At 38.4% G+C, this 15929-nt stretch overlaps 1 protein-coding gene across 1 annotated transcript in view; it reads left to right on the forward strand.

Annotated features, from left to right (window-relative positions):
* Positions 1–15929, forward strand: part of LOC109624099 (copine-8-like) — a 59980-nt gene that overhangs the window by 37441 nt on the left and 6610 nt on the right. The window contains exons 7-17 of the mRNA XM_020078596.2: positions 374–437; positions 2232–2335; positions 3029–3133; positions 4289–4330; positions 5066–5141; positions 7102–7158; positions 7920–7981; positions 8263–8309; positions 9365–9546; positions 12716–12843; positions 15566–15668. Of these exons, the coding sequence (XP_019934155.2) occupies positions 374–437; positions 2232–2335; positions 3029–3133; positions 4289–4330; positions 5066–5141; positions 7102–7158; positions 7920–7981; positions 8263–8309; positions 9365–9546; positions 12716–12843; positions 15566–15668 (970 nt within the window). The remainder of the gene's footprint in view (positions 1–373; positions 438–2231; positions 2336–3028; positions 3134–4288; positions 4331–5065; positions 5142–7101; positions 7159–7919; positions 7982–8262; positions 8310–9364; positions 9547–12715; positions 12844–15565; positions 15669–15929) is intronic.

The raw sequence follows: 15929 nt of genomic DNA on the forward strand, positions 1-15929 counted from the left end.
TATCTCTGCCCTGCCTCGTTCTGAATCTGGCCCCGGGTCCGTGGCATTCTTTTGGTCTATTTTTAGTGGTTGGTCTCCCCTGGCTTTATTGGCTGAATGTTACGCTCCACCAGCTCAGGATGTAAACAAACATTGCAGCTGAAATGTCACTGTGTGTTTCATTATTTTTAAGTTCTGTTTCGAAGGCTTTCATTCAGCAATAATTAACAGTTGTGAGTGTTGAGAATTGAATAGATACTTCGATTATTTTATTTTGCTTTATTCTTTTATCTTGGATTAGGTTAGATTAGATTAGATCTGACTTGTTTCTCATAAAGCCATTTCCTACCTGAATCTAATGGAAATATTCTGTTCTTCTCTTTTTTACTTCAAGTGGGATCCCAGGGAAAAAATGTGGCACCATCATAGTGAGAGCAGAAGAGCTGAGCAACTGCAGGGTGAGAGTTCATCATCTGCTCCCCTGTTGAAGGATTTGAATTAAAACATTCAGAGACCTTTCTCTTCCTCTTTTTGTTTCTTAACTCCTCTGCAGGGATGACTCTGAACCCTCTACCACTTCACACAGCTGAAAAAAAAAAGAATGATTTAACATAAATCTGGTTGTAATAAGGGTAATAAATATATAAAAGAAATATTCTCAAAATGCTTTTTGTAAGTGTACGTACAATTACAAAACCATTTTTATATAAAACACACACAAGTTCCCTCCAGGACTAATAAACACACCAATACAGTCTAACTACCCTGCAATAAATGCTACCCTCGCCCTCTTCACTGTATATACCTCAACACCAACCATCCCCTTATAAAACCACATTTCAATTCACTAGATTCAAAGTTGGGTTTGTACCAAAGCGACACACTTACACCCATTACTCTAACCCTAACTCCTATAAATTAAGATCGTTGATCCATGATTTATTCCTATCTTGCTATGTTAAAGAAAAGGAAAAACAATTCCAGGAAGTATTTAGACAGAAATTTACCCAATGCAATTTGAAAAAGTTATATTGAATGCTCACAGGTGCTTACGGTCAACCAGCAGCATTGTACGAATAATCTATTATTAAATGATGTTTAACATTTTCATATAAAGGCTTTTTTGTCTCAGGATGTTGTAGGGGGCGGTGCCCCAGCACCCTGTATTAACCAGCCATCACTGTTTGTTAGTAACTAGTATTGTGTCCAGTTTACAGAGAAGAAAATTTTACTTTTACACTTTTTATACAAGTAAACAAGAGTGGACTTCTGTTCAAGACTGTTGGACACTGTACTTATATCTTCAATTGAACTTTGTGCTGAGCAAGACTGTGACTTTAAAACCTTCTTTCTCTCTAAGTTAAGAAAAAACTTGAAGGAAAACACAATCAGAAAAATAGCTTGTGTTTCAAATGACTTTTGTTGTTTGGTGGTGTTTGTGTGTCTTCACAAAATATAAGAGTGTGAGAACAGAGTGTTTTTTCTGAGGTCAAACCATCAAACAGAAAATATTTATTCATTTATTACAACATATTTAGTTTTGTCATTCCTTCAAAGTCAAAGAACAAATGTTGCAACGTGTCATTTTGCTTCAAAACCGCTGTAAAAGAGGTTGAAATGCCCATTTCTTTTCTGGAAGTGGACAATATACCAGAATGTTTTACAACCATCACAGAATTTGACCAATTTGATTTTGTTCCTCTTCCAGTTTTGTTCTTTCCAACAACAAACTACAAACAAACTACAGCCAAATGAAACAAGCTCACATCCATTTTTCTGGGTGCCTTCCAAAGACCCACAGGGAAACAAAATAAATGGCCTCATTAAGAACACTTTCAAACATTATTTACCTCACTTAATTGAAAAATAACCCCCTGAACATAATACATTATAGATTTAATATGATATCATGGTAATAATGTACAAGCACGTTAGAGGGTGGAATTAAGGCGCATGATCTCAACTCAGTCCTCTGGTCTCCCTTTTTTGTGGCAGATAAAGATCAAATATTAATTTCAGCCCCCGGAGCTCAGTGATGAAAAGATCCAGATTCACACAAACACAATGTGTTCTCTCCTTTTTCATCAATATTGATGTAATACTGAAATAGTGCCAGTGCTGCATTTAGGTGATCAAACAGAAATCAAATGGAACAAATGCAACTAGAAAGAAATCGTGAATGAGTCTTTGTAAACCTTGCAATATATATATATATACAGTCCAACCTTTTTTCTTCCCTCTCTCCTTTTCAGGAGTCGGTGATGCTGCAGTTTTGTGGCAACAAGCTGGACAAGAAAGACTTTTTTGGGAAATCTGATCCTTTCCTTGTCTTCTACCGCAGCAACGAAGACGGATCGTAAGTTGAGATGCCGCTTCGCCCGTGGTATCTGCGGACATCAATTTTCTCAATTAACAAAAGCAGCAATCTCAGTTTTACACACTAAAGCGCACACACACAGGATGTAAAGATGCCTGAAATGCATATAGACGCTGAGAGTAATTTTTCATGCTCCAAAAAGCTCTCATACACAGGATATAAGGTCTAAACTGCCTATGTGGCTTTACGTAATGCTCGCTGTTGTATACAGTATGTGACTTATGCCATCCAGCTGTCAACAGGAGAAAGCAGCAGAAGGAGGGATGAGCAGAGATAATAGGACAGCGTTGACAAGAGGGAAATAAAGGGAGGAAAGGATGGATAAGATGGAGTTAAGTGAAAACAGTGTGTGGGGGTCACAGTTTCTTTGCCCTGCAGATGCTTTTATTCAAGTCGACTTCAGCATCTCGCACTTAGCACATTCTCTCTTTGTGCAGCTGGGTATTTACTGATGCAGCCTAAATGTTCAGCCCTGAGGCATAACAGCACGCTGCGGCAACGAGGAGCCACACTGGTTATTGTATAAAAAAAGAATAGGAAATAAGTTATTTCAGCCGAGGATGAAGTAAAGGAAACACTCCCCTTTTTTAAGAAGAGAGGGGACTCACATGCTCTTGTTTTTGCCTTCGAGGTAGATTTATCATCTGTTAACAATGTTGTGTTGTCCTACAGGTATACCATCTGCCACAAAACAGAGGTGGTGAAGAACACTCTGGATCCAGTGTGGCAGGCTTTTAAAATACCTGTCAGGGCGCTGTGTAACGGAGACTATGACAGGTACAGTGAGAGAACCACTTTTTACTGACAATGTTTGCAGTCTAACTGCTAAATTATTCTTACAAAGAGCTGACATAAGACTAAATTATTTTTACTGAAGTGCACAAGGATCTCAGGATGGATCTCGAGTCAGGAAGCATGACATAACTTCCCCTCAGTGGTGTCATGTTTTCATTTGTGTTTTGATAGAGTGTGGTTTTTATTCAGTCACATTATCTCAACAAATATTCCTTTAAACTTTATCAGAGAATTGATATTTTGCCTAATTTCCTGCAGTTTGGGGGCAGATCACTGTGCTTGAACTGGTCATTCAGACATGGTGGAGGTGTGCTGGGTGCCATTCTAGCTTTAACATTGTAATGACATGATTAAGACTTTGTTGAAGACACAAACTTCAGCAGCACTTTGTCTGCTTTGTTGTGCTATGTGTATTTGCAGAACGTGTGTTTTCAATTTGATGTTGTTTTGTTTGCTTGTGTTTATTTAAGCAGATCTCTTAGCCACTGTATATAATCCATACATTTGCCAAGCCATTGCCACTGGTTAATTACCTGTTCATGTCATGTTGAATATACTGGAATTACTAGGTTCTGACATGTTAACATTAATGTGAATATCCAGGTGTAAGTAGGGCCTCTGTGAACACAATGATAGAAAGAAAGCACATTACTACCATGGACACACATCAAAGCCTCTGTTCTTTACCTCTATGATACAATTTGTCTTTTGATATAGTTAATTTTGATTTAATGAATATACTCTAAACATTACACAACCAGTTCTCGAATGACATAAACACTCTCAGGCTATAAACACACCTTTGTGACATAGGCCTTGTTGGTTCTCCTTCTTCTTCTTCAATATCTCTAGTCAGATTAAAGAAGACTGGGCAGCTGTGGAGGTGGGATGTACTGTCTGAGTGCTTCCTATATATATTTTTATCTTTTTACAATTCGTTTCTTATTCGCCTTACACCTGGGAATACTGATGATGATGTTTAAAAAGGAAAAACATTCTGCGGTATGTAGGCTCTTCCACTTAGGACCTCAGCCTTCTAAGGACCAGTTGCCAGCTTTTTAAGCAGAAACGCTGTAAATCAGTGATGCTAATTGGTTCTTTAATAGGATTTCCATCTCTCGTCCTCTTTCACTGCAGGAGCATTAAGGTGGAGGTGTATGACTGGGACAGAGATGGAGGGTGAGGAAACAATGCTCTTTCTTCTGTGTCATGAAATGACTTCATTGTGTGATACGATGCTCTATCCGTCAGTATCTGTGTAGTAATTATCGTGTCATTCGCACACTGCTGTGAAAGGTATCCCTCGTACATATGCATTAAGGCCCTGGGGCAAAGCAAACGTGTTAATTACCTGTGAGATTTATATTGTGGGAACCAGACTATTACTCCTGAGGACACTGATAATGTACACCCCCCCTTGAAAAGAAAGACTGCCTGATAATATAAGTCTCTCAGTTAGAGTGGATACTGTAAGAGAAATATCACCACAGAGCCGTACATGTGACAACTCACCATACTGCTTTAAATACACATTAGCTGTTAATACTGCCTGAGCAGTCCCCACACAGATAACTTCATGCAGTGAGTCGGGGGATAAAGATAGCGCTTATCTTTTTGAAGCGAGTGGATTTGCTCCTTCATTGTTAATTTCAGAGGCAGTTTTTGACATTTCAAGGACATTTTGCCTCCCATTCATTCCTGACCATGATTCCAACTGTACTGATTATGTCCATGAAATTGTGAAATTAGAAGCAGGGCCCACGCCTCCACTAACCAAGGAACACATGACAAAAAAAAATTCATGAAGTCTCTGATTCTAGAGCAAGTCTTTTTAATATTCTTATGGGTTCTTAGCTTTTTCTGACGCTGCTTCTCTACAGTATGGGTAGAAATGTGACTGTGTTTGATTTATAGCCACGACTTTATCGGCGAGTTCAGCACCAGCTACAGAGAAATGTCCAGAAGCCAGTCACAGTTCCACATCTATGAGGTGAGTTTCCTCTCTCTCGAAAACACACACACACACGTACACTCTCATATACTCACTTACGCTTCCATTAATGACAAATCATTGAGAATCATCAAATTGTGACAAAGAGCCTTTTCTAGCCTTAACGGTCTAACAAGCCATGGAAACTCAGACCAATCATTCCGATGAGCAGTCACATGGCGTGCTCTAAAGAGAACAAGTAGACAATGAAAACAGTGTTTTTAATCAAGACTAGACAGTCTTATATTTCCACTTCGGTTAAAAAACAATATGGCTCATATGCTATGAGACTTGGTGATTGTTAAAAGCAGCAATGCTAAACAATATTAAACCAATCCTGCCCGGATTCTAAAATCCTAACAAGACAAGCTTGGGCTCACTTCTCTCACTGAACCATCAAAGTGGGGCTGGGATACAAGAGGAGCTGTTGAAGCTGTTCAGTTGTTAAGATGTGTTGAAATAATTGGAAGAGACTGATAAGTGAAGATGAACTGACAAAAAAAGAAAAGAAAAAAAAAGCTCAAGACAGTGTGTGTTAAACAGTGAGCATTGAAATGAGTGACAGAGGACTTTGGCAAGCAACTGGCTCCAGGGACACAGGTAGGAGTGGGATTTGCCAAATATGGTGATGTAACAATTAACAAATGACCTTTGACAGGGATTACAGTGTGAAGAAGGAGGAATTGACAGACAGAGGAGTAAAGGCAGAGTGTGAGAAGTGAATCTTCTGCCAAACCTTTATTTACTGAACAAACAAACCCAGTTGTTACATCTGGATGCAGATATTTTTTAGAGCAAATGTTATTTTTAAGTTTAGTCTTAATAGATGCTCATTTTTTATTTTGTGTTAGTGCTTCTGAAATATTAAGAATGCACATTGTTAAATTGTAATTCACACACAAAAAACAACATCAGCAGGCCTGCCTTAATTTTCCAGTGGATTTTCCAGTTTTCTATGTTTCGACAAATATACATCAGAGCTGAGGAACAGACTGATCCACTGCTTTACAAACTGGATCTGGTCATTTATAATGAGACACTAAAACTATCCTCCACCTGATTATAAACTATGACAGTGTGCACCTGTCTGTCCATTTGTCTGTGCGTCTCAAAATCTCAGGAACGCCTTGACTGTGTCGTCATGGCAAAATGAGTTTGAGTTTTGAGTGCTTTCAATATTTTCTGTCTGTCTGCCTGTCTCTCAGTCAGATTTTGCGATTGCAATAGCATCACAACTGTGACAGATAGAGTCGTGAAACTCTACACGAGATCAAAATGAAACCTGAGTTTGAAGAGTGGTGTGGTCGGACCCATGAGTACTGAGTTCCCTTTGTAATAATGAAGTAATGAATACTGTGTATACTCATGGGTTGGAATGTCATCATGTTGACAGGCGTGGCAGCTGATGGGCTCCAATTTTATTTAGAGTCAACATTTTCCAGATGCTCCTGCAGGGAGAGCTGGTTTGACCCCATTTGAGAGAGTTTTTTCGGCAATGGGACATCACCTCCTCATTCTTATTCAGCAGTGGTTAATATTGTGATTCACTACGCACACTGACATGGAGGTGTACACCAGTGATTATATAGTGACTCTTGTGATTAATTAACAAGATGCTTCCCTTCCTCGAAGTGCACTTCACCCGCTGGTCCATGACCATCTTCAGCAGCTGTGTTTGAGCAAACCATAAATCACTGACAGTCAGGAGTCAGTAAAGGTGCTTGTGAAGGGCAACTTGAATCGGCTTATTCTCACTCCCGTCTTCTAATCGGTTTAATCTGTGCTGGATTCTCTGCAGACTGAATATTTCAGTTGCCAGGACGCACATTATGAAAAATTTGATTTTCAATTTCGAATAAATAAATCTATTCTTCTAATTAAACTGGATGTAATGTGGCGATAAAAGTTTTCTTTGCCAACTCATTACACGGTATTCACTAAGTGTGTTTCATCTCCACAGGTGCTTAATCCAAAGAAAAAAGGAAAGAAGAAGAAAAAGTATCAAAACTCAGGAACGGTGAGTTTGTGCTCTCAGCTCGCTGATGTTTTTTGCACCGTTACACTAATGCTGCACTTACACTTGATGCTTTGCTAAATTTAAAGCTGCTATTCAGGGTTAATGTGACCTATTATTTATTATATCCAAAACGCAGATAAAAGACAGCGTCAGAGGAACAAGTTGTATCAGATAAACTTACAAGACCCATAGACATGCATGTGTTTGAGTCTGTGTTACATATTTCATTTAAAATCATTTCCAGTTTGTGTTCATTTGTTAGTTTGTTCGTAGAATTAAGAAAAAGAGCACATTACATTTCCACAAATTCTATTCACTTTCTTTAACATTATTATAGTAAATCATGAATCTTGATTTAAATAATCAGGCATGTTCAGAGGACTGGTATTTCTAAGCATGTGCGATTTGTTGTAGGTCCAAAACAAAATCTGTATCGAGTGAATTTGAATGTGGTTTCATGAGGGGACTGTTGATAGTGCGCTCCACTGACGGTTGTAATTGTGGCTTGGCAGTTTCAGCAACCAGCTGCAAGTTAGTTAAGTTCATTTATTCCTGTAGCCCATTAATACAAATCTGTAGCCAGTGGTGTTATAGAGAGGGGAGGGGTCCCCTTTTTCACTAATGAACAACTAGTTAAAGAAAAATAATATATAGTCAGGAAAAAGATACAGCAAAAACTTAACAAGGTCTCTAACAATCTGAGAATCAGGAGCCACATGTTAAAGTGATAATTATGTAACCTCTTCACTTGTGGTTGGCAGGTCACACTCCTGTCCTGCCTGGTGGACACTGAACTCTCCTTCCTGGACTACATCAGAGGCGGGTAAGTTCACAATAACAGGCATCCTGTGATTTTCTAAAGCTTCAGCACCAGCATCGCTCTCATCATTGAATCCAGTTGCAGTTAAAATGCAGTGTCGACTCCGCAGAGACTCAGTTTAAAGGATTACTGCACGGTGTTTATCTCTTAGCTCCAATATTAAGAGCGACTGCTGATGACAGCCCGCTGCTTAATTGCTTACTGCTGCATGCTTTGAAACATGCTGTGATATAATCTAGAGTGATTCAGGATTCCTTGATTGACGGATATATTTTCTCTTGTAGGACTCAGATTAATTTCACAGTGGCAATTGATTTCACAGCATCAAATGGTAAGTGTGTTAAAGATTTGCTCTTATCAGTGTAATCCATTAAGTGTGTGGAACAGATCAAACTTTGGTGGTTAACGCTCCGATCTTAATGTGATGTGAGCTCTTGACTAATTATTATCAGTCCATTTCCATTGACTTATTCCATCGTCACTTTGTGTTTAATTAGACGGACAAAAAGGGTAAAGCAGCAAAAGGTTGGACAATTATCTGAATATCATTTATTAATTTAACTTCATAGCTTAGTGTGATGTTATTTATTGACCACAGTTTGTACACTACGTGCCTCAGTGTTTAATTCAGACAGTATTCTGCAGGTTTCACAGTTGCTAATAGCTTATAACGTTCAAGCTCAATCTTAAACCATTTTGATGTCATTAATAATTAAGACCCAAAGCATTGAAAAAATATGGCCCATGTTTAAAAATACAGTTCTTATCTTCCAAGCATATATACACATTACTTCTTGTGTTTTTGTGATGGGTAAAGTTCTTCTTTGAGCTCCAGTTTCCATCTGTTAATTTATCTGTTCTTATTTCTCTTTTGGTGTCAAAAATATAGACAAGACAAAAGAAGCAGAACTTTAAACATTTATTTTTAATTGTTGTATGCCTTAGTTGTATTTTAAATCATCAAGAGCAACTTCTCGCCTCACGGACAGGAAAACAGTTTTTTCTGCAAAAAGCTCTGCATTATCTCTGAGTAATCACATGTTTACTGATTTCATTTCATTCACGAGCATTAGTGAGATCCTTAAGGGTCAGCAGATTGCTGGGGCAGCACCATCCTGTTCGTGTGGTAGCTTAATTGCAGCAGTGGCTACATAATGTAAAACTGTGGCTCCTCACTCCAACCACTGAGGTTATTTCTTCCTCCAGTGCAGTTGTGCCACAGGGAAATATTTGTGTTCCTCAAACTCTGGTCTGCTTTTTAACCCCTTTCCACCCACTCCTCTCCTTTTTATTTTAATATGACTCACAGCCCCAGAGGGGGGGGGAGGCAAAATTACAGATTGATGCTGAGGTGTGTTGTATTGTGTTTAATCATTCGGGTCCCAGGCAACCCGTCCCAGCCCACCTCGCTCCATTACATGAGCCCGTACCAGCTGAACAACTACGCCATGGCGCTGCGGGCGGTCGGAGAGATCATTCAAGACTACGACAGTGACAAGCTGTTTCCTGCACTGGGCTTTGGTGCCAAGCTTCCACCAGACGGACGGGTCTCACATGAGTTTGCCCTGGTGAGGAAACAGCTTTATTCCATCATTTGCATCATCCAAAAACTCAGCCTTTCAATCTGTCATCCATTTATTCGCCCATCTTTTTATTTTAAGGCACATATGAACACTGATAAAAATAACAATTTCATTCATTTGTGTATCCATCTCCCTTTTACAAAACATACAAACATCTTCCTGCTTATTATTTATTATCCATTTATGTAATGTTCACATAATGAAGGCAGACATAGAGAACTCTGCCTCCTCAATAGTTTTAACATTAACAGCATCATGGTCAGTTTCGGCAGAAAACAAGAAGGCAACACTGTTTTTCTGGTGCAAACAATGATGAAAACTTTCTCAAAGTGATGAATAATGAAGGTGATAAAATACAAATTAAAACAATATTGGAGGTGATGTTTTTTATGAATCTTGGACGGTTTTTATTGTCGTGAAACAGGAGGGCTCATTACAAGAGTTTGAGCAACAGTAAGATAAGAAATGACAGAATAAAAAAAAGTCAAACACGGTTTGTTCTCAAAAAGAGTTTTCTTTCATGCCAGTTGGAGGAGCATGTGCATCACAGTGAGAGCACAGATAACACAAGGTTTTACTCTTACACTCAGTAAGTAAAACTGAAAAACTGCCTGCAACAAACCTTTCATACACACAGGACCAATTACAGGCTACAGTCTATTGGTGGGGGGGTGGTGAATGGTGCTGTCCAAAAACAGGAATACAATCAGCCAACCAGCCTGCACACACTGCTGATGAAAGCCAAATGAGCTGTTTAGTTTATGGCTTTAAACAAGTCGTTTTAGCCATGCAACACTTCACATCTATTTACTCATTTTCGCTCTAAGCTGCCAGAGAAAGTTCTTCTGGAGTGACCATTATTTCTGCTGTACTTTCTTTTTGAATATGTGAGTGTTGTTTTGCAGCTCTGACATATGAAAATCATACACTTGTCCCCATTAAGCATAAATAATCTGCAGCATCAGAGTCTGCATTTTCAGCATTCAACCTCATACCTCTTTAAACTAGTGTTATGGGATAGAGTACATTACATTTAATAGTGACAGTGCAGATTTCAACCAGCTGAATACCCCTCTCTTTTTAATCTACTGTAGCCTTCGGGTAACACAACAATGACAACAATTGACAGGCTTTCTCTAGAGCCAGTGTTTGGTTTGTCCATTCAGGCCTATAGAAACATGGCTGTGCAACATGGTTGAGTCTGTAGAAGAATAATGACACTGGCTCGTTCTAAATTCCTAGTTTCAGTTGATTAATACGCTCATGAAAACTTAATTGTGAATATTATTTGCCATTTCTGCCAAGAGATCCCTCAAAATCCTGCCCACTGATCCTTTATCAGTCTCTCATCCTCCTCCAATTCATCTTTCTACTTTGCATATGTAAATACTAAATGGTCTGTATTTATATAGCGCTTTTCTAGTCTTGATGTTTGGGGTTCAGTATCTTGCCCAAGGACACTCTGGCATTCGTCAAGCACTGTGGGTCTCTGGACGTCCTGACCTTTCCTCAGCCACCCATTATCCTCTCCCTGCTCTACTGTTGCTTTCAGATGTTGCTCCAGAGGCGTTTAAAGCCATTACAGCTGCTCAGTGTTGGGTAACAGCCTCCCAGAGGCGCCAAAGCCCAGAACAAGGCACCTATGCATTAATGTAGCCATTAAGGATTCAACTTAGTCAGCTCCTAAAGAGGACGGCTACAGCTGTGTAGTCACAGCGGGATGAGGCCACCCCTGAATCTGTATTATCTGTAATTATGCAAGATCTATTTACAAAGCAAAGGAGTCTCGTGTGCGTTGTTCGTACTTGAGGCCAGCCAAGCACAGTCAGTCAAGATGGTTTCTTACTGAGGTAATTAAAAAGCCCAAACATATGGTTAGAATAAATAATGTATTGTTTGCCTTTTTTCTTTTATCAAACCTAGTCAACCAGAGATTTTAATATCGTTCAAAGATTCTGAGATCTGCAGAGTGACAAAAACACTACAACAACTTTAGTTCCTAAAAGGAGTATTTCTTTAATTGTTTTCCCGATTGTAGCCTCTCCTTCAGACAGATTGCATATCACCTGATGGCTTGTACCAGATTGCCTCTCATGCTCTCCATTCCTCATGCTGAGTTAAAAATGTGAAACGGCTCACCTCAGGATATTCATTACTGAAATGCTGCAACAAAAGAATTAAACCTTCGACATTTCTCTAAAATATGTTTTACATATTTAATATATGATTGGATTGTGCATCCTTACAGGCTTGCAGCCTTCCGGTGCCTCTTACACTAGGTAATATTTTTTGATAACATCCAAGTGTTATTGATGTTTTGGCTCCGGGGAGGCCATTTTGTCATGAGTGTCAGAGTGTGTATGTAATCCTGTTATCCTGCAATTTCGCAGCCAAAACATGCCAATAAAAATGAAATTCCATCCCAGTCTTTTCCCCATAAAGGAATATAAAATCTACTGATACTTTATCATTTTCTCCTTCGGGGTGATGCTGCTGTATTATTCCTTGTAGCTGCGCTATCTCGAAATAACAAAACTATGTTTGATTATATTTTAATTTTATATAGTTGTAAAAAAGGCCTGTGGGTGTAGCATAGAGATGTAATGTAAGCAAGTTATTCTATTTGCCCTTGAATATATTTAACACATTTTTCTTTATATTGTTTTGCTGAAATCATTATAAACACATGAAAGAAAAAGACACAGACGGGCAGCATCATCTTTGCAACTGAAGTGTGCGTTTTTAGATTTTCTGAAATAACTTTTAAATGTCATCAACTTCACACAAAGAAATTAAAACATTTCCCGAGAAGATCTAAGTACAAACTGATCTGATAGATTCTAAAAGCGTCTTGTCAACCAAAATACCAGAATTGTTTTTCAGCAGCTGTTGAAATTAGATGCAAATAGTATGTCTAGCCTCTACTGACACAGGGATTATCACACCACAACATGCAGGAGATTTAACATGAACCTAAAATAACCTTATTTTAAGCTTACACATCCCCCATTAGATATTAATATACTTAAATACATTTGCCAAATGAACTTAGATCACAATATTGGATACTTAAAACTTGTGCATATGAAATATATTGATTTAAAATATTCTAATGTTTGCTCATTAGTAGCTTTGTCTTTTTGTTTCTGTGCAGAATGGTAATCCACAGAACCCCTACTGCAATGGTATCGAGGGGGTAATGGAGGCCTATTACCAGAGTCTCAAATCTGTGCGACTCTACGGACCCACCCACTTCTCCCCTGTTATTAACCATGTGGCCAGGTAGGTCCACTTTAATCACAGCCATGGATCAGGAACATGTAGGCAGACACACAGGAACACACACACAAACAACTGTCCTCAGGTACAGCACTACACAATGTATAGTTGTGCAGCTAAAACTCCTGTAAGTCAGTCGATTTACTGCAATAGTGCGTGTGTTTGTGTGTGTGTGTGTGTGTGTGTGTGTGTGTGTGTGTACAATGATGTGGCAAGCAAAGGGAGGAGATTTAGATAAATATCTTATGTCATCTCAGAGGAAGCAACATTTACTGCGTTGAGTTGGATCATGAACAATGTTTTAGGAGATGACCAGTCTGCATGATGACTAATGAACTTACATAAATTGCCCATGCATTGAATAAAGCATTTTGTGAATAAACAGTAAATGTCAAACCTCCTACCATTTCACAACAGTCAATACATTCTTGTACACTATGTTTACATTGACACCAATATTCTGACTATTGACCTTATTCAGAATAAAACATTATTTCAGTGATTTGCAAATAGAATATCCCATTCCTGTTAGCGTGTTAAAGAGCAGAGTCTAATTATGACTCGCGTCATCATCACATTTATTATCCGATGTTCCTGCGATCTTTTTATTGCAATTTCGATTGTTTGTATTTCATAATGTATTAATCAGATTATGGTTTATTCAGAGTGTGTTTCATGACTCTAAACTCTGAGATTAGGGTTTAGGGATTTTTGTTGGACACTTTTTGATTATTGACCCTTTTGGTTTATTGACTCTTACCTGTGTTTCCTTGTTTAGGTTTGTGTGAAATTGTTTCCCCTGAGTATCTGCTTCCTGTTTTATTTTGAAATTATGTTCCTGTCTGTGTCTGTAACTTTATTTCCTAATGTGCTTCACCTTCAATTATCCACGTCTCTGCTGTGTATACAAGTCTCTCTGTTCTCTTTGTCTTTGTCACCTCATCGTCGTTCACTCGTCACTGTCTCATCATGTTTTCAGTGTCATCTCGTCACTAGGGTTTCTCTGTGTTTTCACTTCAGCCTTGGTGCCTTTTCTGGTTTCCAGTGTTTTTTCGGTTTCTGTAAACGTAGCTTTTTGGACTTTGTTTGTTTTTGTATCTTGTTCTTTTATAGTTTTATATTTGCCTTATTAAAAGGACACTTTTGGTTATTTTACTTGCTTCTGTATTTTGGCTCCAGCTGCACAACTCATCTCTGACAGTGTGACTGTATTCAGGTTAAGGTGATTAGAAAATCCTGTTTACAGTCTTTTAGTAATAAAAGGAGTCAATAAAATATAATAGACACAAATAGAAAATCTTATCTTCAGTATGAAAAGAACTAAACCTGATTAACATGACATATGGCTCCTCAAGTGTGGTTAATTTTTTATCGAAGCAACAAATTAAAAATGCAAGAAGCTGCTCTCTTGCTGTTTTAAATATTCAAAATGAATAATATACACTCCCAGTAGAGACTCATGGGACCGTCTGAAGCACTTGCCCATTTTGAGCCACTGATAAAACCGTATGTAATGTTTTGTAGTGCAGTATTTTCTGACATTCGGTATCGCCAGATCTCGTCACCTGATAATACAGAGTGACTGTAACAAGCACTTTTCCCACCTTTCATCATTGACTTTCAAATCCGCTCTCTCTCTCCCTGAGTGCTGTCCGCCCACTCAGCCTGAGAATAGGTGCATGGTGCCACACTCGTGTCTGTGGAGCATCTGACTAAAACCCAGGAATGTATTACCAACTAAAAATTTGAAAAGTGACACTAACCCCAAATGTTGACATCAGCTCAAACATTTCACCCTGGTTTATGTCACAGAAAGAGCTGTATGTGTTGGTGTAAAGCTCAAAAATAAATCCAAGGTGTCTCAGTAAGTCTAATTAAAGCATAAACCATACTGTATTTTCTCATAATTTTTTAATTCGTTATTATTATTTATATAAACTTTGTAATAGTTTTTCACCGTATCAGGATATTTTCATGAGATTTATTGTACTTAAATTAAATTATACATTACTAAAGATAATATATTTGTTTGATATTATTTACTTTGTCCTTAAAATGCAAAAACACTTTCAAAATAATCAATGCATCCAAGAACTGGAAAAAGTCATACATACACTATTTTGGATAAAGAACTGACACACGCATTGTAATTGGACCATTTGTTTTCAATGTAACAAGGTCAGACTTTTATTAATCTCTGAGGGGTAACAGCCTGATATTAGATACTATGTAATAAGGTCATTACTATAGTGATTAGTGAGATATAAGACAGAGGTACGTTCAAGTCAGCATTTGAATATTCTACTTTTGTTAAGTTGATGGACATGAGCAAGACTGATGAGGAAGAAAAGATTAAAGGAGTTGCAGCAGTGGAGAGATTCTGTGGTATACTGACTGGTCCGTCTGAGCTGAGCTTCAAACGCACCCTTATTGTTGGACCTTTCCTGAAATATCCGTTAAACCTTGTATCCAGATTCTAACTCTGATGACTGGTGACTTTATGAAGAGTTACTGCTGGAGCCGCTGTAGAAAGCTCTCCCAGAGCCACCAAGAACATTATACAGATTTCACAGGCTCTGTGGTAACAAGCAATCTGGTCGCGGCAGTTCTCCCCTAAATATACACTTATAGATTTTAGACTAGAAGAAAAAAGGTAATTAACTTACTAGTCATTTGTTTTATTTTTGCTCATTCGTCCTCTGACATCTCTCTCTTTCATTGCTAGGTATGCATCCGCAGTGATGGACGGCTCACAGTACTTCATCCTGCTCATCATCTCGGATGGTGTGATCACGGACATGGCACAGACCAAGGAGTCTATAGTCAATGTAAAGTACCAGATCACATTTAAACTCTATCTGTGTATATTTTATGGTCTGAGCTTTCAGGTGTAAAGAAGGAAACTTTGGGATCTATATTAATGATTTAAGTTCATGTTCTGAGGCTGAAATCCACTTTGCTATTTTGATGTTTTATCTCATCTCTCTTCAAGAGCATTGTCTTTCAGCTTGAGAGCAGGACGTTTTGTGATGTTTCACTCAAAACACTGTGCTTGCATTAAAATAGCCTCTGCTTGTGCTCAGACTGTG

This window comes from Paralichthys olivaceus, chromosome 7 (assembly GCF_024713975.1).
Source record: "Paralichthys olivaceus isolate ysfri-2021 chromosome 7, ASM2471397v2, whole genome shotgun sequence".
NCBI classification, from domain to species: domain Eukaryota; kingdom Metazoa; phylum Chordata; class Actinopteri; order Pleuronectiformes; family Paralichthyidae; genus Paralichthys; species Paralichthys olivaceus.